This window comes from Podarcis erhardii, assembly GCF_964252035.2.
Source record: "Podarcis erhardii genome assembly, chromosome: 1".
NCBI classification, from domain to species: Eukaryota; Metazoa; Chordata; class Lepidosauria; order Squamata; family Lacertidae; genus Podarcis; species Podarcis erhardii.
Window position 1 is genome coordinate 107,500,839 of NC_138497.1, and position 25,497 is coordinate 107,526,335.

A 25,497-nucleotide genomic window follows, 5' to 3' on the forward strand; every position below is an offset into this window, starting at 1 on the left:
CAATCCCAGAAGGAATTAGGTTTTGAATATGAAATGTCCAGGATTTGTCTTTTATCTTCTGGGAGGGTGTTTCATAACAAAAACCATACTACTATAACTCGGGAAGAGGAGACATCCTTTGAATGTACACAGACCAGAGGGCAAATAAACAACTTCCATTGGAACAATGAGGTTAGTGTTTGGTTTGTACAATGCAGAACTGTCTTTCCCCCTCCCAGTTAGAAAATAAAGAATGGCTTTGTATGATGAACAACAAAAAATCTCAAACAATATTTGATCCTGCCAGAAATGTGAAACATCAAAGAACTCTTTAGTACTGCAGTAACATAAGCTCCCAGTTCCAGACCCTCACAGATTTCACTGCAACCCAGGTTTCCCTGCCCCATACCCCTTTCTTTTTTTACAGAAGGGAGAAGTGACTGCAAGGAAAATCTGGAAGGGAAAGGGGTTAAGCACAACCACTGCCCTTACCCATACTCTGCTCCTGATTTCAGTTCCCAGTGGCTTTTTCCCTAATTAAATTTTGAATATTTAATTTTAATATTAGAAAGGGGCAGTCCAGAGAACTCCAGATGATCTGCCATTAATATTTTGCACGGGTTTTTTTTAAAAATTTAAAAGTATTTATAAAGACCTTAATATACCGTATTTTTCGCTCTATAAGACGCACCAGACCACAAGACGCACCTAGTTTTTGGAGGAGGAAAACAAGAAAAAAAATATTCTGAATCTCAGAAGCCAGAACAGCAAGAGGGATCGCTGCACAGTGAAAATAGCAATGCCTCTTGCTGTTCTGGCTTCTGGGATAGCTGCGCAGCCTGCATTTGCTCCATAAGACGCACACACATTTCCCCTTACCTGAGAGCCTGAGAAATCATATAAAAACAGTGATCCTGTGGTACAGGGCCCAATCCTATGATCAAGGAAAGCCTGCACACAATACATTTTTTTGCAAGACATATGAAGCAAATAGTTGATGCTGCTTCTTGTATGGAAGAGGGAAGGACATTCTCCAAAGAGCAGCAGCAGCAGAAAATGCCTTGTTTTCAGGTCACTGTCCTGTGATATTCTTTAAAGTGCGGTGCCATGAATAAAACCCCCTGAACTTATAGGTCTAATATAGGGGCAGGCAGTGATTCACAAAACTTTTGACTAGTAACTATTCTGCAACCAGTGCGATTCTCTCAAGCACAGCTATAAATATGTTTGCATCTTGGCTCTCCACTCCACAACTTGGCCACGGTGTTCTGCACTAGCTGCAGTTTCAGTACCAGTTTCAAGGGAAGCTCAACATAGAGTGTGTTACAGTAGTCCAGTTGAGATGTTACCATCACATGACTCATAATAGCCAATACATCCCTGTCCGGGAAAGGGCGTAGCTGGCTTACCAACTGAAATTGATAATGGGTGCTCCTTGCCACTGAGGTCACCTGGGTGTCCAATGAAAGAAGTGAATGTAGGAATGCCTCCGAACTACATACCTCTTCCCTCAGAAAGAGCGTACCTCTCTCCCTAATTCTCAGACCACATAACCACTCATTGAAAATGTCTAGTCATGGCAAGATTCAGCCTTAGTGTGTTGGTTGGCCTTCATCCAGCTACCAGAATGTCACCATTTCACCATGTTGAATCATACTAATGGTCACTGATTTTATATATCTGAAAAGTAATGAACAGGAAACTCAAGTATTTAACAAGGAACTTTATTTGAACCATGCAATTCTTAACGATGTTAAAAATGCCTGTTGCTCTCAGTTTCAATTCCCTGCTTGGCGTTCCCCAGACTTGCCATAAAACCACCCACACAGAACATTTTTAATTCCTGTTCTTGGTCACCTCACCAAAAAGTCACTCACAATGGTTTCCCCTCGCTACCTCCCTGTCAGAATGGTCGTGTGAATCCGATAAGAGAATCTGTTTCAGAAGATGAACGTGGAAACGAAAAGTCTCATTAATTCTTGGTTTCTCAAAGCATTTGAAATTGAGAAACTCTTCATAAGCATTATAATAGCCTCTAATTTTACCTCAGCCTGTTTATTCACCTGAGGTGCTTCCCTTAAGGTTAGTTCCCCCACTTAACATTTTTCAGGAGTGGACTCTTACTTTTTTTTATTCAGGCCATCTGTTAAACATGAAAGCCCTTTTATTTGTGCCAATTCTATTAATTTCCCCCTTCTTATTGAGGAACTGCTGCTACTGGAAAAGTTGCTATCTGCACTAACAAGAGCTGGTTCATTAAACAGTATCATCTGCAACAATTTGGATATGCAAATTTTCTCCCTGTTTTACTGGTTGGAAATGAACTTCAATGGGATTTTAAAGGGTTTTCAGTTGCCTTTCATTATACTAGCTAAAATATACAGATTGGAGGAGGAAGAAAAAGGAAGGCAAACCTATTCTCATTTTGCATCGCACAATCTCTCACTCAAACACAAACACACACACACACACACACACACACACAGTTTATACCCAATGTGGTGTTTTTTTAAAAAAAGTTATAACAATATATCAACCAAAGAATGTTAACAACTGAAGTACATATATTTTAATACTGTAGTCATTTACAAACATGATGTTAACATTCAGTCTGTATATTAATTGATACTAGTATGCAGTGTTGATGTTCTCGGTTGCTGACTGGAATGTGATGGAACAATATTTGACAGACAAAATTGTGAGAACTAGTTTTGTGAGAATTGTGGACATACAGTTATTTATTTGTGAGATGAGTAAATCTGGTTCTAGTCTGGATTTCAAGTTTTTGAAATGTAAAACAGTGTTTCAGCCTTTTTATTAACAATGCATATGTTGCTAACAGTTCCAACACCGGCTACCAAAGCTCTCCAGAGGATTCACCATGTTCAGTGGGGTTTTCTCCCAAGAAAATGTGAAAAGTATTGCCACCTTAGTTTTAAAGTAGCTCCTGGACTCATTTTGTCAATGCCCACAATGTAAGACTAATACAACTAGCTGGTGCAAATGTATGCAGTTATTTTCTCTCAACACAGAATGATAGGATAGGAAAACAGACAGGAAGTGGGTTTCAAAGGTAGTGTAGTTCATGCTCACAGAACCCTTTAAAAACAGAGATCATAGCAATTGCAACGAGTTATAACTTTATTCTTGTAACGGTATCTTCAAGTCTACTCTATTTGTCAGGAAATCACCAGAATGGAGAAACATCTTGATTATTCTGTGTGTGTGCTTTAAAGAGATTACAAATTAGTCCAGGACTATCTAAAAGGTCACCAATGTTATGCCCATGTTGTGGCAGTGTGTCCTATGGCACCCACAAAAACGTCTTAATAAATATCCCCTCCCTGCTCAGTTCCTGTTTGCACTGGCTCACATTGAACACACCCTCTTAAACATGTTTCCACATTTCACTGGATGCCAGGATTTGACACCCATCTTCCCATCTGTTCAGAACTGAGGAGAAATGCCAAGAGCTTCTCTCTGTGACAGTGGCTGATGTGCCTTCCCCACCCCACAGCTGTGAGGAGAAGCTCACACCATTTTGTGGTCCTGTCTGTTTTCTTCTCTTTTAGATGTGGAAGACATGCCCTCATAGCAGCAGTTTTGTGTTATGCCATGACCCCATGGCAGCCATTTTATGACTGGTGCCCGCAACACTCTTTCAGTGTTCAAAATGTGTCTGCTGGCTGCCAAAGGTTGGCGTCCCCTAGCTGTTTCTTCCATTTCAGTACCAAAAAATGGATAGGGGGGATGGGAAACTATCTCTAAAATACCTTTTTCGATTGAGCTATGTTAAAGTTATTACACTGCTGATTTAAGTTAGTACATGTATTGTTGTGGTTACATTTCTGAGGTGCAGACAAATTGCACATACTAGCGCCAATCCACTGAAAGTTAGTTGTAATTTATGACTGCAATCCTAGAAACACTTGCGGGATTAAGTCCAGTTGAACTCAATGGGACTTACTTTTGAGCAGACATGCATCAGTCCCACCAAAAGCAGTAGGAGTGAAGTTAGTCATGACTAACTTGTTCTGTTAGTTTCAATGAGACTTCCAGCCCAAGCGTATCCACATGCTATGTACTCAGAAGCAAGTCCCCTAATAGTCCAACAGACAGTACTCCCAGATAACAATGCATAAACCTGCAGCCATGCAGTCCCATCCTATGCATATCTATCTGGAAGTAAATGTGATCAATAGAGCTTGTTCCCAAACAGAAAGGGTGCATAGGGTTGTAGCCTTAGATTACAGGTAAGCTTAGGTTGGATCGAAGCTGCAAAATATCTTTTGATAACTTGATATTACAGGTGGATAAATGTCTGGCATTGGGGAGGGGAGGAGAATCGAAGCATGCCCATCAAATCCTCTGCCTCAGTTTTATGAATGCATCATGGACTCAAATTCATCAATTCTCTGTTTAGTGTTTCCTTTCCGGATCTTCCGGTAAGATATTGTATTGTATCGAGAATAACTGTGCCTGGAGATATCATTTTTCTTCACCAAGCTCGGCTGTTCAGCAGGTTTCTCAGTCTGAGAGTTACAGCTGGCACTGGCAGAAAGGAAATCCTTGCTGCCGCTCTCCAGCCTCTTTTTATGTTTATCCTCATTGCTTTCCTTCTGCATTATTTCTTCAGTGCCATCGAAGTCTTCCTCCACCATGGTTTCATTTTCTTCTAGTTGTGTTTCCTTTTTCATTGGCTCCTTGGGTTCACTCGGCTCCGCCTCTTCCTGTTCCTCCACCACCACTACCTCGTTAGTGCTGTAGACTTCTTCAGTCTGGGGTTCCTCCATCTTTCTTTCTTCCATCTTAGCTACTTTATGGTCTATAGTGCTCACAGGATGCTCCTCCTCATAAAAGCCTGTAACAGATAACAGTGGGGTTACAGTGCAGTAGAGCTAGAGTAAAAGTATGGTGGCAAGGAGGCTGAGATGCAAAGCTGGGAAATCCCTTGTTTAAAGTTTGCCTTTACCTCAGTAGGTGGCCCATGGGCATCCACTGTCTCTCAGCCATACTCACAACCCACCTGCTATTTAAGACTAATAATACTGACAGGGTTGGCTTGAGGAATACTGAATATATGTGGAAGCAGAATCAGAAGAGGTTTTGTATTTGTAAAAACTGAAGTACCAGTGTGCATATTTTGATAAAAATATTTTAGTGGGTGCCATTACAAAATGGCTGCAACGGGCAGCAAAAAAAAGAGGTGATGATACTTTGGACCAGTGAGTACTGTCACAAAAAAGCAACAATAACAATAACAACAACAACAACAACAACAACAACATTGTACTATAGAATAATGACATTGTATGGCAATGGTCCACATACAACACCAGCTAAAGAGTCTACCAGTGCCCTACAGATCAATCAAAACATTCATAGGAGTGGGGAATGTTGTTCCCCCTTCTGCTTTTCACGCTTTTTCTGAAATATATAAAGTAACTGTGCCTACGATCCTATACACCAAGGCTGGGGTACCTGCTTGACTACATCTCCCATCATCCCTGATCATGCTTGGCTGGGGCTGATGGGAGTTTATAAGCAAATGGACTAGAGACCCCATGCACTCTTCTCCACCATCCTTACCACCCTATTTTTCAACACTACTTCTAAGGAGGCCCAGTGAAGCAACTTGAATCCTGAAGCATGACCTCTCTAGCAATATGCTTGCACTAACAAACTGTTAGTGAGGCATCCATAAAAGGGAAAGAGGGACACAGGAAGGGCAGGGGTTTACCAGAAATGGATAACAAGAAATAGGAACTGTCCCCGGAGCAGATGGTCTTATCATCATTATTTTGCAAAATTTTATAACCATCTAATTTTCCCATTCCACCACCACCACATACAAACAAATTAGCAAGATAACTGAGGTGTAACATACAGTGCTTGAAAGCCTTGAAACAGATATTTACTAAACGTGGCACAGATTGCTATATTTTCTTGACTTGAGAGGTCAGCAGGTGGAGTCTGGTATCTTTTTGACCGGTCAGGAGGTGGTACCATAGGAGAGCAGCCTAGTTTGATAGTGGCTTACTCAGCAAAATACCTGATATAGACTGACCACCTATGCATTCCCAACAAATAGAAAGGCACCCTCTACCAAATAAAAGGACAAAAGATGATGTGGATTTGTATAAAATAGGCTTATGCTAATCTATATGTTCAGGTGCACATTTAGAAATTACCCTAATCAAAACAGAAGCGCATTACACAGTGGGAAAGACTGTGATGACGTTCAGTCTCCTGTTCTGGTGGTAACTGTTGATGGCAAATGCTCTCCCTTCTTATGGTTCTTAACCTTGAAATGAGATTTAAACCACACAGCCCTTCAAACCCAGGACTGTCCTCTATAAGTAGGACACATGGTCACTCTATCCCGATATCTAACTGGGCAAACATACTGAATAAGCAGCAGACTATCCAACTCTTGGTTGGGCCTAGTAGTGTTACAGTGGCTTCAGTCCTTCCTGGAGAATCGGCCTCAGAAGGTGGTACTGAGAAGCTTATTTTCCACCCTCTGGCCAGTAGACTATGGGGTGCCTGCTGGGGAAAGTCATCTAGAGGTTTGAGTCACAGCAACATCAGCATGCAGGTGACAGTCATTTCTACCTCTTGTTTCCAACTACTTGAAAAGTGTGTGTGTGTGCACCCCACTGAAGTGCAGTGTGGCTTACTAGATAGCTCAATGGTAGGATAGCCAGAGAAAGACATAGTGTCCCATTCAATTGTCTACAGCAGGACCAGGGAATCTCTGACCATCCCAATGCTGTTGGACTCTAACTCCCATCAGCCCCAGCCAACATGGCCAATGGTCAGGAATGATGGGATTTGTGGTCCAACAACATCTGGAAGGCCACAGGTTCACCATCCCTGGCCTAGAGTCCAGACTGAATGAGTAAACACTAACATCTGGCTGTGATTAAAAGAATGCCATATTGAAGATAACTGCTCGGCCTTCTATTGTAGCTTCTTTCAAGATTTGGAGTATTTTGCCAGTCATTTTATAAAAGTTCAGTGCACTTCTGTAAGCTCTGCGGAGGGTGCACATGCTGATAAAATAGCATCACTTTGTGCCCCTCTGTGTGGCACTGGATATTGATGGCTTTTGACATGTAGTTAAAGTGGATCTAAATGTATGGAATGACTTGCCAACTGTTTTTATGCAAAATCCAAATAACTGGTGTTAATGCGTTGTCAAGATTGTGAAATCGCACACTTAGCAGGCATAAAGCTATAAAAGCAAAAAAGCCTTCTTTTATCAAACTTGATTCAACCTGAACTATTGGGTCACATTTCTACAAGCTTCCTGCATGGATGTTCATGGTGAGAAGGGGTATCAAAAGCCCTTCCTAAAATAGTCACCAGAACATAGGCATACATACAGCTTCCTGATGCTCCTGGAGAAAATATTTAAAGGTGGAAGGAACCATAACCCACTTTGGGAGAGACATATTAATTCAGTACCATCCCCGTTTCACTTGTAATTTTCAAATAGGGCAGGCATCTATTTAAATTAATAGGAGTACCCAATGTGGTTTCAGTTGTGGGACTATACAATCCTATGCACACTTGTTAGGGAGCAAGTCTCACTGAACTTAATGGGACCTATATCCACATAAACATGTGCAGGGCTGAGCTGTGTGACTAGCAGGAATGTTGCAACCCCTGGAGAGCCACATAAAAAATGATGTTAGCAAAATTTGCCAGATTATTCTCTGGATGAAGAAGAGCTGTATGGGTCAGGGCAGAAACTCCTCATGGTATTTTTAGACTTCAGCCCTATACACTCTTACCTGGGGGTAGGTGCCAATGAACCAAAAAAACATAAAAGTTACTTCTGAGTAGACCTAGGCTGTGTACACACCATATATTTTAAAGAACATGGCTTTCCCCCCAAAGCATCCTAGTATTCTGTAATTTAGCCCTCACAGAGCTACAATTCCTAGCACCCTTTACAAACTACAGCTCTCAGAATTTATTGGGGGAAGCTGTGTGATTTAAATATGTTTTAAGCGTATGGTTTGCATGCAGCCATACATACCATTGCACTGTGACTCATATTAGATAGAACTCAACATGGACAAGGAATGTGATCTGCAGATAGTTTCTCTGTAGAACTCATAATAAAGAAGAACTTTGCAAGTGTTGCATTCAAACCGGCAGCTATTGGAGTTTCCAAGTAGATTTTAAACAATTGGTTCATGCCCACTGGTTTTTAAAAAGTATTTGTGAACTATCTGCAGGGGGTTGGACTAGATGATCCTCAGGGTCCCTTCCAACTCTACAATTCTAGGGTTCTAAAGTGTGTTGTTTCAGATCTCTAGAAATATCACAAGCAAAGAGGCTGCCTATATCTGCAGGCTTCAGGAGAATCTCGATCAGGGAAGTCACTCAGGTGCTTACCTTGCTCTTCCCATAAAAAGAGGCACTGATGATGCCATCTCTTGGACTAGGTACCCTTCCTGCCTTCATATGTCACATTGGGAATGCAGACAAACACTAATAGTGTGCCATTTCTGAGACTGGTGTTAGGTGTGAACACATATTGCAAGAGCACCATTTCCCCCCCAGCTTTGCCAGAATTGGGATCCTTAACGCTGTGCACAAAAACACGGGAAAGCAAAGGTTCTGGTGGTTCTGGGTAAATATTATCTTACTTCCATTTTGTGTTTCTAACTACAGCCCTTGTTGACCTTTCGCCCCTCATATAAGACATTGGTCCATAAAAGATGAGCAGAGTGGTTTTTGCTATCCTTGCTTAAATTGTCACACAAACTGCCACCAGGGAATCTAAAGTCAAGAAAACGGTAAATGGCAAATGTACCTTATATACATAGGCATGAACTGTCTAAACATTTGCCTCCTTCTGAAATATAAACTTTCTTAACAGAGCTGTGCCTATGCTAAGGAAACTGAGGGGCACAGGGAGTATCCTCAAATAGAAGATAATGCGCACCAGTTCGATACAAGTATGTACCTCACTCTGTTTAAATTTCTCTGCATAGTTAACAACTTCATGTGGGATTTTCTAGAAGATCACAGCTGAATTCAGATTAACGAAACGATGCAACTTTGGTTGGAATGTAGAATCCAGTTTCAGTCCCTACCAGTGATTATCATCACTGTCCAAGCTGACCACACTGACCATCTGTTAGAAGGTGTGTGCAGAAAAGCAAATAAGATAGGTATCCATGCCCAAAGCCCCAGAAAAAGGAAACCAAATGTGCATCACACTCCATGGGATTCAATCCATCATATATATGTTTAGAAGCCTGTCGTCCCTTGTTTGTTGACAGCGATAGTGTTTGCTCATTAAGTGGAAGCTCATGGGCAGTCAGACCACTTGCATGAATGAGTTCAAACCAGCCATAAAGGTTATGTATCACAGAAGACCATTTAACCCTGTAGAGTATATATTGCTTGTCCGTAAGCATGAAATTTTGGCCACTCACTTTGCAACATGCTGCAGTTGCTGCTGTGTCCAGTTTCACACATGCAAAAGCAGCTGCATCATCGCAGCAAGTTGGAAGATATTGCAAGAGGCTTGGCTGCAGTTTCCATTATTAGCAGTTGCCACAACTGGGAAGTGCCACACTCTACTGCAAATGAAGTTATTACCTTAATTATCATTTCTAAGGCCACAGTAGGGTCCAGATTTTTGTTTATTTGGGTTGTGTGTGTTTTTTTACATTCCTCCATCTCCACAGCAAGCTATGGCACCACACAATCCAAGGATCATCAGTGATGGAGACTATATAGAATGTTCTAGAAACTACAAGAGCAGAACTTGGGTTGTCCATGAAATGTTGACTGTTCAGCCTCCACACAAGTGTTTGTACAGTGGTACCTCGGGTTAAGTACTTAATTCATTCTGGAGGTCCGTACTTAACCTGAAACTGTTCTTAACTTGAAGCACCACTTTAGCTAATGGGGCCTCCTGCTGCTGCTGCGCCGCCGGAGCACAATTTCTGTTCTCATCCTGAAGCAAAGTTCTTCACCTGAAGCACTATTTCTGGGTTAGCGGAGTCTGTAACCTGAAGCGTATGTAACCTGAAGCATATGTAAACCGAGGTACCACTGTAATATAACAGGGTTATTAAACTGGAAGATATATAGGGTTCCTTAAGCAGAGACCTAAACACAGGTCTGCTGCAGGGATTTGCCCCTAAGAAAAGGGAGGACATTATCTGGATGTGGGGCTGTGTTTAAACAGGACACAGTTAATTCACTGTGCCTGAACAGTACCTTAAATAGGAGACTACTGGTTACCCCCGATTCAGACTTTGTTTATTGCTGTATAGTCCCTTAACAGGGCTAGCCAAAACCATCTTACTTTCTGAGACAAAGGACAAAATGGCACCCTCCCCCATTCTACATGTAGAAGATGTGTCATGGGCCAGGAGTCAGCTTTGCCTGCTGAACAACAGCCTGAAGGGGGAGAAAGCAGAATGACTCCACCTGCAGCTGATCAGCCTTCAAGGACACAGAGGAGAATGTGCTGATGAGAACCAGCTGGCTTCAGGCTTCTTAAAGCAGAGCTTCCAGAAGCAGTCAGATGCTGGTAACAACACTTGGAGTTCTGGGCCCTACCTTGCTGCTTCCTGGTTGTTTTGACCCTGGACCCTCTGATCATTGGATTCCCTGACTCCTGGACTGTCTGATCACATAGATTGCTGTTCACCTGATCCTAGGACTAGACCAGACTTCGAATGCTGACTCTGTCTCCAGGTAAGTACATCTCAGACTTTTGGATGGCTGGCTTCCCACTCCATTGAGCCCTGCACATTGTTGCTCAGCAACAAAACTATAACAAGCTGACTGGTCTGGTAGTCAAATCTTATTTCCAGCTGTTGCAACAGAATACCGTATTTTTATTTATTTATCCTACCCTTATTCCCAAAGGGGCGCAGAGCAGGAAACAATAATAAAACATTTTTTTAAGTTAAACAAAATCTAAACATTAAAAACAGCTATCTCAGATTGCCATATTTTTTAAAAAATAAAATAAAAAGCCTGACATCTGCAAAGTTGTTGAGCAAAATTTGGAGCTGCTTCCACTGCTATTTCCATCGTGTTGCCATACATCCTGGTTTTCCCTGATTCACCAAAATTCCTCCTGATGCCATTTTTACACTCAAAAAACAGGACATGTCATGCCCTGCTCACGGTCCTGCCTTCTCTGCCAGTTTGCTGGCTGCTCCTTTAAAGGTTCTGAGCTAAACATAAGAAAAGTCCTGCTGGACTGGGCCGCTCACAACCCTAGTAGCCATTGGCAGCCCCCCCCCATGAATTGGTCTAACCCTCTTTTAAAGACATGTTTGTGAGACCTGAGTCACACTGGGCTGCCTTGAAGAGACTAACCCACCTATCATTATGTGTAGTATTTGTTCTTTCTTGTGCAGCAAGTCCACCCAGTTGCGTGCATGGCTACTTGGCTAAGCAAGTAGCCATATGGGTTGACCAAACACCACATTGCATATAGTCTCTTTGCATTACCCGAAGATAGGCAGGCTACATGATCATTTATACGGATGTCGCACACTTGTATTCAACTCCTCTCTGGCTTAATTGGTGCTTTAATGTTGTGACAAAATTCTCCATTCAACTTCTGCCTGTGGTGTCTTAAGTATTAATTAAGTTGTATTGGAAAGGTAGTAAAAATGCTGTCTGCAATTTAGAGATAAAGTGCTTGTGCATGGGAGTTGGGGAGGGGAAGGTGTCAAATTTTACTTAATAGGTTTTATTGTGTGCTTGTACAATGCAGCGTGAATGCAGATATGTGTTGGCAGGAAAAGCCATTCTTCATGAGCTGAGCTCTCCAAAATACTGAGGTTTTAAGACTGACAAGGTCAGTTCTGATAAATGTGTAGATTATACCACCACCTTTCTGAAGCCAAGACAGCTGTAAAATTACTATCCTATTTCCCCTAGACTGAAATCGGAAGCACAATGGGACTTGCATATAAGTAAATGTACATAGGAGTATGATCTAACTTGGTCCTAATTACTCTGCCTTTCCTAATGGATTCTATTATTGGAGTCCAAACCATGATTTTTAGAGAGATGGGTAGATAGAGAGCAGGTGCATACTATTTGTGAGCAAGAATGAATAAATGGGGGAGGGGGGAGAGAGAGACAAATCACCCCTGTTGTGGGGCACAAATTTAGCTGTAGTCTTTCATCCATGCATCTTCTACCTGCAAGTATCACTGACATCCTTCACTGGGATTTAATCATGTATGCAAAGTTGGCTGTCGACCCTGAAGAAATAGCCACCAGTTTTAGTATAAACTCATATTGAGTTGAACTCTTATCCCTAGACTGAATTAGCCTCAACTGATTTCCATGAGAGAGACTTGTGCATGTGCTTAAGCGCCTCATTAAATTAAATTGGATCTTGGTTAGACCGTTAACAAAATCTGTGGCTTTCTTCCTGCTTTTTAAAAAAGTAAGGCAGCTCTACTCCTCACCTTCTCTGGATTCTTCTTCCCAGCTTCTTGTCTCCTGAGAAAAGATGTCACTTTCTCTCTCCTTGTTTCCCTCTGGCTCTCCTTTAGAAGATACAAGACAGTGTAAAATTGACATCTCCTACAAAGTGTTTAGTGATTACAGCGGCAATTACTAATCTCTTCAGCCATATAGTGCAGCTTAAACCTTTCTGCCTGAAGTGATCTTTTCCCATTAGATTTTGATCTAGAGCCACTTGCAGCAGAAAATATGTGCCACAGCAATCAATGGACCGACTTCCAGTGAAATGGAATGGAATGCCTTCCCCTCCATTTTTCTTTTTTGGGAGGTACAGCAAACACTTAGAAGCAAATTCAATTGATAGAAATTAAAACTCAATTAAAATTAGAAAATCAGTGAAAGTTGCACACAATCCAGCCAAAGTTAAGCTACTTGAAACTGCATCGATTTCAAAGAGAATGTAGCACATGCTTAAATCTCTCTTGCTTTTAATTTTCATTCATTTCACATCTCTCCCATTAAGGAGAATTAAAAGCACTTAACTATGGCTAGATTGTGTTTAGAACTAGATCCACATTTGCTTTTAAAAAAAATGTATATCCATATCAATAATGGGATCTTTTTTCTTTTTCTTTTCTTTTTTTGAGGGTCAGAGAAAATTTCAGAAAGTGTCAGCCACTGTTACTCATTCAACACAAAGGATTTATAATCTTACAGACAGAAATAAAAAGAACGCTTTAAGAAAAACATTTAAAACACTTATATTTCTCACATTTCATGGAAAATAAAAAGATCTCAATATAATAAAGCATCTCACATCACTCCCAAGACAAAAAAAAGGGGGGAGGATGCATAATCTGGCATTTTACCTTGAAGTTCCTTTATCCCAACCGAAATTTCGTATGCTGTGCTCTTTGCTAAATGTTTGCCGCCTCCTCGGTTTCCCTGTGCAAGTGGGGAACCGGGAATAGGCTCTGCGGTTTCGTAAGGAAATATCTCGACAGAATTTGCAATTTGATCAATAATATCAATGACCTGGAGCTGAGGTTTTTCAGAGGGCACGTTCCGATTATATTCAGACATGTTGGTTGGAACCTGGACATCTTCTGTCATGATTCCTGCAGTATCCAAGAGGTTCCTTGCGGATATGTGTCCAGAGATGATCTGGTATCCCAGAATCGCTGCAGAAATCAAACCATCCACAACTATCCCTCCCCCACCAAATAGATAGATATATTGAGGAGTCAAGAAGCTTTCCGTCCTCCTGAAGTTGTTGCAGCCAAGCAGGGAATAATGTCAGGATTTGCCTTGGCTTTGTCAGAGGTCCCTTTCCAAGAGGCTTGTCCAATCAGCACTTTTCTTGTCACTTAGAGCCTTTCCCCGTTGCATAATAAAATGCACCATGTCAATTTACATAAACAAACAATCTACAAGCAACAAAGCTTTTTGTGCTGGCATGCAGGAGTGGGGCTTTCAGCATGTCAGCCTGGCAGTAATAAACAGAGATTGTTGTCCTTCTTGTCATAAATGGCCCTTTGTATGCCAGCCTTGTAACAGGAGTGGCGATTGTTCTAAATCTTTAATCCACACCAAGTGACTACCTTGAGTCACATTAGCTGTGAGTTAACCAGCTTAACATTCCCAAACAGGTTAAATGTTCTGCATAAACCTTGAATCGCTCTTGTTCAGACAAAGAGTCCATTGGAAACTTGTTGAAAGTGGAAGGTGAGGGAGGTAGGATTGCATGCAATTGTGTCACTTTCAGCTATCCTTCTTCCAGATAGCTCTGTGTTCCATCTGCTGCCATCACACACCCACGGGCCCAATTATTTCCATTTTTAACCTGTCCTTGCCCACAAAAGCTCATAGGTTGTTTTTCTTTTATTGCTTTAAAACAATTGATTTAAATTATATGCTAAAAAGATGGGCATCCAATGCTCCAAAGCAGAGAGATTTTTAACAATGACTTTAAATAAGAAATTTTGTCTGGTCCAGTTTTTCTTACTGGTTCAAGCATTACAGTTTGGCAAATGACAACTGTCTTTACCATAGGAAGAGCTCCGGAGGATCAGTCCAAAGCCCAGCCTTTTATTCTCACAATGACAACAGTAATAAATTGTTGTTGTTGTTGTTGTTGTTGTTGTTGTTAATTTGTACCCAGCCACTCTGGGCAGCTGCCAACAGCTATAAAAACATAATAAAACATCAAACATTAAAAACTGCCCTATACAGTAATGAGTGCTATTTTTCTAGAAAAAAGAGGTGTCAGAACTCACCATGAATGCCTCCCTTGTTCTCTTATGAAGGCAATGGCGCCCAGTAATGTATACTGCAAACTGTATCTATCCAGGCAAAGCTTGCTACACTCTGCACATGGAGGGAGGTGTGTGTGTGTGTGTGTGTGTGTGTGTGTGTGTGTGTTGTAAGGGGTGAGGGCATTATTAACCAATCTGTGTCATATGATTCATCTTGTGGGGGCCACAGGAACCCCATGCCAGCCATGGCATAATTATCTGAAGATAGTTAATCTCATTTGCCTATGTTTATTTCATGTCCGGCTTTATGTTTGTACCCCACTTTTCCTCCCAAAAGAAGCAGGTCTATAGAGACCTGACAATTATGAAGAAAACGAAATAATGCCAAAACTCAATAAAATTATCAAACAGGACATGGATCTCCCCACTTAGGAGTCCCAGTGTCATATGGCCTCTGACTTTGGAGGTAGAATGCAGCCATCAAGAGTAGTTGCCTTACCCTCCATGTAATGATAGCCTGATATTTGATAGCTTTATCCTCCATGGACTATCTAATCCTCTTTATTTTATTTATTTTAATTTCCTTCATTAATTAAATTTCTATCCCACCCTTCCACCCAAAGGAGTCCAGGGTGGCAAAAGCCATCGTTAAATCCTGTGGGAGGAAATTCCATCATTTAATTATATGAAGTTCTTTCTCTTGCCTGTCCTGAACCTTTCAACATTCAATTTCATTAGACAGCCCCAGGTCCTACTATTATAAGAGCAGTGATGGATTAAACCCTGCGGAGGCCCCTAAGCAGTCAAAATCTTGGGGTACGGTGGGGCGCCTTGTGTGCACGCTCTAGTGGGATAACATTGAACTAAGAAAGCTTGATAGTAATTTACTTACAAGATCAAATCAATATTATTTTGATTCATTGTTTCAGGCTCCTAAAAGGCATGGGGCCATAGGCCGCTGCCGGCTTTGCCTATTTGGTAATCTGGCACTGTATGAGAGGGAGAAACTCTCTCTAATCACTTTCTCCATACTGTGCTTAATTTTATATATCTGTATCATGCCCACTATCCGCTCGATTGCCTTTTTTTTCGAACTAAAAAGCCCTAATTGTTGTACCCTTTCCTCACAGGAGGGAAAAAAGATGGCTGCCCCCCACAACACCACATGTGAGAAGCCACCTTTTCCCTGTACTGCCCTTACCAATAACATGTGATCTCATATCACCATTTCCAGGGACATTTCCAGGCCTGTTTTGCAAGCACATGGCAGTTTTGGACAACTATTTAACTTTAAGGAAGTTAAATAAATAAGAAAAGGGTGATTTCAAGCTTGCTGTATCAGCTCTATTACTGGATTCTTCTTGGGGGAACCTGGTAGCACAACTAGTCACTGTCCAAAGTGGAGGTTGAATTGAAGTGGCTTGGATTTTCCTTTGTAGCACAACTTGTCATGCTACAAAGGAAAAATGGATCACCTGGTTTCATGGATCACCTGATTGATGGATCACCTCATTGATGGTTCAGAGGGGGGCAGGCAGCATATCAAGAAATCAGGGAACCCAGGATCTGGCCTGTCAGTCAGATCCAATTCACCCCTGGTTTAGAATAATCTCATATGACTATAATTTTATGAGAAAAAGCAACAACACCCGAACCACTAACACTACAGAGGTGCAAAAAATATAAATCAGCTTCTAAAAGATCTCATTTGAATGTTCTCTAATTTAGACCAATGCACATGGTAGAGCCATATAAGCATAACTCCCTATCTTGTGGGCTGCTAGGGTGCAAAGGATTGTTCTTCTTAGCAAAAACCATGAAGAGTACATAATGTGTATAGAAACCCTCATATCCCTGGAACAGAATTACAAAGCTAGGGAGCAACAGACCTATATGCCCTTTCTCATTGGAACATGGTGCTTAGAGGTCCACCACCACCAACCAGTCCTGGTTGGTCTTCAAGATAGAATCCAGAGATATGAAGATCCCAAGATTGGTTTTGTTGTCTACAACTTTGCTAGGCACTTCCCTAGTTTTAGGTGCTGAACAGCAGCCGAAACCCTGTTTTTAATCTGATGCTTCAGGAGTAGTCTGCTTGCTACCAAATCCATGTTTACTTGGAAAGATGTCCCACTGAGTTCAGTGGGGGCTATTCCCAATTTACATAGGCATAGAATTGTTGCCTAGAAGTTTTCTATCAAATCTGGAGAGGCTACAAATGGCTATTGGATAGAGTAATCTTGGTCTTGATGTCTAAGATTAGTAAATCCCCTGAACCCGCAATTTAAAATTAAGAAATTATCCTGCATCAAACTGACCATAGGCAATTTTCACCTCATCTCAGCTTGATTCCTTACTTGCTTGCTTGAGCCAACTATCTATGTTCTGGACTCATTTATCCTTAATATGCATCTGGCATGGTGCACCTTTTTTTTTTAATAAAAAAAAATACTTATTCTTCATTCTGCTTATGGATGAAATAGGCTAATCTAGTGCGATGCCAGATTTAGAAGAGTTTGGCCTTAATACATAAGGAGGTGGAGAATATAAACTTCAAGTTCTTTCAACTCTGCAAAGTCTTGTTCTCCTGGCGTTCTGAGTTCAGCCTTTCTCGAGGAGCAGTTGATCCTTAGAAACGGGGTGGGGGTGGAGAGTCAGATTTAAATAAGCAACAGTACAAAGAATGCAACACATTGCGAGATGAATCAGCAGCGCTTATTTTATGCTTCCCATGAGACTAATTATCAAACAACTCCAAATATTAATATACAATCATATCCTGCTACCAGTACATTGCCAATGAAGGAGACCTGGAAGCAGAATCAGTCTGCATGCAGATTACATGGCTACATTAGGAACCATGCATTCAATTTTCATACAATGTGCAATTAAATGAAATGCAGCTACAGTGGTACCTCGGGTTAAGTACTTAATTCGTTCGGGAGGTCCGTTCTTAACCTGAAACTGTTCTTAACCTGAAGCACCACTTTAGCTAATGGGGCCTCCTGCTGCTGCTGCGCCGCCGGAGCAAGATTTCTGTTATTATCCTGAAACAAAGTTATTAACCTGAAGCACTATTTCTGGGTTAGCGGAGTCTGTAACCTGAAGCGTATGTAAACCGAGGTACCACTGTATAGCAATACTTTCACGTAATATCCTAGGGATGCTCACATGTTACATTCAGTGTTGTTGAATTATATTTCTATCACACATTTTCTTTCAATGAGCTCAGTTAGATTAGTATATGATCTGTGAACCTATGTACACAAATAGTTTTGTGCAGATTAACAGGTGTACATTCACACAAGCATGTAGTATGTATTTTCATTGCAACACATGAACAAGCTTGTGTGAATGGGAATCTGGGCTACTTGTGGCACATAACAGCTGTATATCTGTGGAGTTTAAGAAGCATACATTGTATAAAAGTCAAACAACATACAGTATTTTTAAGAGAAAAAAAACCTGCTGGGTTGATGTGTATATATAGAGAAGCCTTCACTATCTCCTTCACTGGCCCAGCATCTAAAGCCACATAAGACAATAACTTGCTTTTTTATATGGCATCCTTTCTACTAGGGGCAAAGCATATACACACTTTTTAATTTTACTTGCTTTTATTTTAACCTTCCTGCTTGGCTCAGTTCCAGCTCTGGGAAATGGGAGCAAAGCCCAGGTGGCCTCTGATGGTCCCTGAGCAAACATACTTAAATCAAGAGTTGCCATCACTGTCATAAAGATGAGCTGGGAGGAGGTGACTCATTATTGCTGTAGCTGTTCATGAGAGGCAAATCAGCTGTGAAGGTGCAGAATGAGCCAGACTTTTACTGGTGAAAGCAGTCATGATGAGAAGGAAATCCTTTCTCCCTAAGTAGAGAGAAGCCCCACGTATTCTGCGACCCACATATTCAAGGAACTGCCTATCTCTTTGGCAGCCCATGTGCCTGTTGTGGTCAGGAAATCAGGCCCTGCACCATATTACATCCGGATAATAGTATGGCAGAATAATAGAATAATAGCATTGCAGAGTTGGAAGGGTAATCCAGTCCAGTGCAGGAATCTTTCACCCAACATAGGGCTCGATCCCATGACCCTGGGATTAAGAGTCATGCTCTACCGACCAGCCAGGAGTAGGGCCTTTGCTATCACAGGCCCAAAGCTTTAGAATACCTGGCTTACTGAGGTGAGGAGTGCCTCTTCCTCCTCTGGCTTCACAAGGCTGCTTATTTGGGCCTCACTGGTTATTTATACTTGCCTTTGGTGAAGTCTATGGTTGGCTACTTAAAAGTTTTTATGGTTTAAATGTTTTCATCTACGGTTTTAAATGGGTGCCTTTCACCAGCTTCAGTTGCTCTGGCAGCTGCAACCATTCCTGGGCAGCAGATGCCCCTGACAGTGCTTAACACTCTGGTTAGATTGTTCTCAACTAGGGCCAGGGCCTTTTCAGTACTGGCTCCGATTTGGTGGAACACTCTGTCACAAGAGACTAGAGCCCTGCGGGACTTGACATCTTTCTGCAGGGCCTGCAAGACAGAGCTGTTCTGCCTGGCCTTTGGTTTGGACTCAGTCTGACCCTTATGTTTCCCTCCCCTTATGGTTTTGATCTGTGACCTACTTTTAAAATGAGGCTGCATTTTAAATTGTATTTTAACCTGTATTTTAAATTGCCCCCCCCCTTATGTTTTTATTGTAATTTTACTGGTGTTAGCCACCTTGAGCCCGGCTCAGGCTGGAGAGGGCAGGGTATAAATAAAATTTATTATTAATAATTTATTATTGCTTCTCAGCAACAGCAACTCCACCAGTGGGATGGAGTCGCAGCAATAGCCTCCTGGCAGCAATGCCACTGCTATTTGCTGGAAGAGGAGAAGGCATGTAGCTCCAAGCTCATCACTTTCTCACCCACCCAGCCTCCCGGAAGTAACAGTGCTGCTGCTGATGATGATGATGCTGCTGGGAGGCTATTGCTGTGGCTCTGCTGCCCCAGGCAAGCCACTCCTGCTAATGAGCACATTAAAACAGCTTCCTCAGTTGGGCTCTGTCGACTGTCCACCATGCCTCCCTCTAGGACCATTCACGAGCTGGACACAATGTCCCTTATTTTTAATGCCCTAGCTTATGGCTAGATGTTAGCACAGTGTCCTCCAGGAATATGTTATTCTGAGAATAGCTGGACCAGACTTGAGTTTTTCCATTGCTCCCCATGGATATCCTTTATAATGCTTTACCATGACTGTCTCATCGAGCTTCGCAACAGCCTTGTGAAGGAGGGACTTAGGACCGCCTATCACAATACAGTTCTCGCATGGAGGCCCTGTGAAACCGTCAGTATTTCGTGAACAATCACTGCATAGAATAGATTGGCTCCTACTGTGTAGCCTGCTTCAGTGCCGTTCCTTGAACAACTATGAATAAATTGTGCAATTTATTCGTATCGCAGAATTCGGCTTTCCTCGTTGCAGAATATGGGCTACCTTGCTGCAGAATTCCATCTCGTTTCTTATCGTTTGTAGCACAGGGGACTCACACAGCCAAGGCAAAAAGATTGTCCTCAGCTGGGTACTACATCGCAAAGGACTGCCTTGGCAGCCCACAATCCCTGTGGGGCCCATGAGAGACAAGAGAGTAATTATAGAGCCTTCAATTATGCTAGCAGTGAAAGCATCTCAAATGGGCACTTGGAAGGGAAGAGGAACAAACAGCTCCGGCCTGGCACTCGGCAAGCCACGTGACATACGAATCCTGGATGAATAGGAGCATCAAATGCAAGTCTGCATGACTGAGTGCAATCACTGAAACGAATAAAGTCTGGGAGAGGGAGATGCTAGTGAGGAGGTTGTGGTCAGAAGGAAGGCACATAGTGCAATAACCTTGCTGAAGCAGATCTGTGTCTGGCCAAGGTTTAGGCACGATGTGGCCTCAAGTCCACTGCCTTGAGATCCACCATGGGATATAAACAAACTAGACTGAATAGCTGAAGCCATGTGTTGGCTCTGAAGACCCATTAGTACTGAAAATAACAACTGAAACAGGAGGAATGTGTTCCACCCACTGAAATGCATCAGGAAAAGGCACATGAGATTTATCCTCAGCTGAAAATCATGAGATGCTATGTGAAATTAGGGATCTGTCTTAAACTGAGTCAAGTCATTGGTCCATCTAGCTCAATAGTGTCAACTCGCAACAGTTCTCCAGGGCATTCCCAGTCCTCTCTGTAGATGCCAAGGTTTGAACCTGGTAGGATGTTCAGCATGCAGAACAGATGCTCTACCACTGAACTATGGCTCTTCCCCAAATGAGCAAGGAAACTGATAAAAGTGGTTGTTTTTCATCAGTTCTCCTTAGCGGGCAACATTAACCCTGCTATGTGGGAATCCCTTGCAGACGACCGCAATGCCTGGAGACAGACAGACAGGTTGTACATCCATTGCAGTGACCAGAGGAGGAATGACAACTGGGAGGAGCGCAGAGAAGAAATGCTGTGGTACACCGGTGTCAGCAGAACTACACTCCTTCATCTGCCTCAGCTGCAACAAAACTTTGGTCTTTACAGCCACAGCAGGTGCTGTAACCTTGCAACAGTTTGACTTTACCCCCAAAGGTGCACTCCTCCATTGTCTCCCAAGACAGACGGATGCCAACAATTAGCGTATAAAGCACTGTGCAGTTCAGTACTGCCTTTGCAGTGCCTCTGTTTTGCAGAAGTAAAATTAAAACCATTTTCCTTTCTGTAAGACTATCTGTAGGCTGATAGAGGGTATGCCTTTTACACTCAGCATATTTCTCCATGTAAGAGACAGAGAGGCCTCCAAGCCACTTTCCCATGATAGCTTTTCTGGAGCACCACAGCAAATTTTGTTATTGCTAGTGCCACCTATTGGCATCAAAACATATTTTTTTGCAATTAGACATTGCTGCAAATTACATTCTAATCTAAACTGAAAAGTCTGTTGTCATCTGCATAGCACCAAGTACTGTACACCACGAATTAGAAATAAATTAGATATAATCTGCCCAGATGTATCACTGGTAGCCTTTGATCAACAAATATTGGCACAATGCACTCATAAGACAAACTGAAGCAAATTGTCCAAGTTCCAGTTATCAATACAAAGGATTAAGCAATATGTGAGCAAATTCACAATGGCTGTCATAATGGCATTCCTTAAAAGTCTTTCTCAATAGGAGTTCTTATTTCCTTTGTTAATAAGCTAGAGTTGCCCTCTTTATCCTGAGGTTAAGCAGGGGATAAAGAAATCCCTTGATTCTTGGGACATCAAGAAATCCTTTAAAACCTAGAATCAGTAAAAGCAAATCTAGCATTGAAGGTACATAATGTGCTCTGTGGAGAAAGGACAACCAGCTTCCTAATAAACCAGTGAATCACAATCACATTTTCTCTTTTTCTTTTTTTTAAATAATATTTATTAAAGTTTCAACAATTACAGAAAGAAAAAATAAACATACCACATTAAACAAAAACAAAACAACACGCCACAATATAAAAAAGAGGGGGAAAACCAAAAAAAACCCCAGAGAAGTAAAACCCATTAAACAAAAGCAAAAACGCAAAAAAGAAAATGCATCAGATCTCCTCATTACCAATCTTTCATTAGCTTATTTCCTTGACCTCCTCACACCTCCCTTTTTGTATTCTAGGTCTATTATCTATTTCAGCAAATTCTTTCCCTCTTTTAAAATTTTTGTCCTGTAAATTGTCTGAATATAATGTAGCTTTACTTTTCCTCCTTTCACCAATTAACAGTCACTTATTCCCAAATCCTTTATATCCTTCCTGCTAAAATCATATAATATTGTTCCAACATCCTTCTAACAGATATTAATTTTACAGTGTTTCTGTAAAAAGTCTTTTCCACTTTTTGTTCTGTAATTTATCTTAATATAATGTAACTTTACTTTCCCTCCTTTCACCAATTAACAGCCTATTTTTTCCTAAACCCTTATAACATTTCTGCTAAAACCACATAACTTCATTCCAACATCCTTCTAACATTCATTAATTTTACAATGTTTCTGTAGATAGTCTTTAAATTTCTTCCAATCTTCCTCCACCGACTCTTCTCCTTGGTCTTAGATTCTGCCAGTCATTTCCGCCAGTTCCATATAGTCCATCACCTTCATCTGCCATTCTTCCCGGGTGGGTAAATCTTGTGTCTTCCAATACTTTGCAATAAGTATTCTTGCTGCTATTGTGGCATACATAAATAAAGTTCTGTCCTTCTTTGGCACCAATTGGCCGACCATGCCCAGGAGAAAGGCCTCTGGTTTCTTCAGAAAGGTATATTTAAATACCTTTTTCATTTCATTATAGATCATCTCCCAGAAGGTCTTAATACTTGGGCACGTCCACCAAAGGTGAAAGAATGTACCTTCGGTCTCTTTACATTTCCAACATTTATTATCGGGCAGATGATAGATTTTTGCAAGCTTGACTGGTGTCATGTACCACCTGTAGATCATTTTCATTATATTCTCTCTTAAGGCATTACATGCCGTGAATTTCATACCTGTGGTCCATAACTGTTCCCAGTCAGCCATCATAATATTATGTCCAACGTCTTGTGCCCATTTAATCATAACAGATTTCACCGTTTCATCTTGAGTATTCCATTTCAACAGCAAGTTGTACATTCTTGATAAATTCTTAATTTTAGGATCTAGCAGTTCTGTTTCCAATTTTGATTTTTCCACCTGGAAGCCAATTTTTTTGTCCAAATTATATGCCTCCATTATCTGGTAATAATGAAGCCAATCTCTCACTCTATTTTTTAACTTTTCAAAACTCTGCAATTTTAGTCTGTCTCCCTCACAATCACATTTTCTACAAAACCAGTTAATAATTTCTTACCAGCAGCGACATCATTAAACCTATGCAATTTTATCAAAATATTTTATTCCATTGATAGAATATTACCTGCTGCACCTAAATGAAATATCCATGTGACTTTTAGAAGTTGATTCCTCCTAATGGCCTTCAGTGTCTACATTAGGGTATTCCAGGGGTTCTCAAACTTCTTACCCTCGGAGGCCACTAGAGAATGTTAAAAAAGAAAAAGGAACATAAGAGACTGCTTGATTAGCTGGCATTTATCATCATCATCATCATCATCATCATCATCATCTTATTATTATTATTATTCATATACTGCCCTTCACCCAAAGATCCCAGGGTGGTTCACAAATGAAAAATGAAAAATGAAAATGCAAAATACACAAGAAAACAAAAACCAATAACCACCTGCTCCCACAAACACATTTTAAAAGAATGCATAGAATGTTAATCAGCCAAACCTTGTTGAAAAGAAACATTTTTGCGTGGTGTCTAAAGATATGTGATGAAGGCACCAGGAGAGCCTCCCTGAGGAGAGCATTCCACAAATGGGGGGCCACCACAGATAAGGCCCGTTCTTGTGTTGCCACCTTCCAGACTTCTCGTGGAGGAGGCACATGAAGAAGGGCCTCAGAAGGTGATTGCAGGGTCCAGGGCAATTTCTATTGGTATCTAATCCATTTTTGGGAATATCTAAATTCTTTGCTAGAGCATTGTTCTTGTGGAAAGGAATTTCACTGCTCAGCTTTCTTCAGGGTATGTATGGATATTAGCACTGGATGTATTGTGATTTGGCACATCCACCCACCCCTCTTAAGGCAGAATTTGCTGATCTGGAGGCAACCTTCGACTCTTATCTTTGTACAGTGAGCTCCATCCCAGCTGTGCAAAAGCCTGAGGTTTCTACACTGCCACTGTCACCCACCCACTGCGTTCCTTATAACAATACCCCACACCCCACCGCCTGACAGTGCAGCAGCAAATTGGGCAACAAGAGCTGCTAAAAACAAAGATGTGTACAAGAGCAGTAGCTAGGGTTTTCTTTTTTTAGACACACCCTTGCCCGGACAGAACTTCCTTGTCAGAAATGGAACCTCACAGAAATTCAGCAGAGTCCTAAAATGAAATTGGTGGTCATGAATCTTATCTGTAATGTTACTATGCTGCATTGATGCAGCTCCTGCATCCTTCCGACTCCCACTGCGTGAGGCAGCCAAGCCCTCACGCAAATCCCAGGCATAACAAGGAATTGAGGTGCTACATAGTTTTCAACAGCAGCCAACACTGCTGTACGTCATGTCATCAAAGGCAACCAATGAATGCCATAGGAGAGACAAGACTGTAATTTAGAAACGGAGTATAAATCTTTATGGTGTATATATGCATTTGTTTATATCTGACAGTTATATGTAAGGAAGTTAAACCACTGTTCATTTGCTGTTCCCCATCTGACTTCCTTGTTTCCTCAGTTTATTTGTACAGTACAGTTAGTACATGGACTCAGCTGCATTAGTGAAGAAACAATGGTTTGAATGCACTATAAACATGGAACACTAGATGGTGCGAGAGAGCAGAAAATTTTTACATGCGTTTTTCCATAGGGTTTGATGTTATAACAATCTAATTTCTGACTTATTTATAGCGGCGGGAGGGGGTGTTTCCTGTGTGTAGATCCACCCTATGATTACTTCCAAACTTTGTTCACTGACACAGTGAGTGAGGCTATGTGAATGGAAATTTTATCAGTGGAGGGCAGTAGGAGCTGTGTTTCGGAACCAAACAGCAACTATAGTATTGCAGTGAATGCTAAAAGTTGAACATATATGCCTTTCTACACAGTTATTCTTGGCTGTATTAAACAAATCTTTAAAAAGCTATTTATTGCATATTCTCTGTTTGATCCTAAGGATGGAGACAGACAGTAGTTTTTAAGAGAGC

The 25,497-nt window shown here is 41.4% G+C and overlaps 1 protein-coding gene and 1 long non-coding RNA gene across 2 annotated transcripts in view; one reads left to right on the top strand and one right to left on the bottom strand.

The window, feature by feature from the left end:
• Nucleotides 1-3,319: 3,319 nt before the first annotated feature.
• Nucleotides 3,320-13,921, bottom strand: ERMN (ermin). Its single transcript, XM_081873551.1, has 3 exons — nt 13,323-13,921; nt 12,456-12,536; nt 3,320-4,840 (listed from the first exon to the last, which is right to left on the bottom strand). The coding sequence occupies exons 1-3, from the start codon at nt 13,564-13,566 to the stop codon at nt 4,359-4,361; spliced, it is 807 nt and encodes a 268-aa protein (XP_081729677.1). The 5' UTR covers nt 13,567-13,921; the 3' UTR covers nt 3,320-4,358.
• The window catches only part of LOC309348846, a 53,260-nt gene continuing 37,921 nt past the window's right edge, over nt 10,159-25,497 (top strand). The window contains exon 1 of the long non-coding RNA XR_014159570.1: nt 10,159-10,713. This is a non-coding gene — a long non-coding RNA (uncharacterized lncRNA). The remainder of the gene's footprint in view (nt 10,714-25,497) is intronic.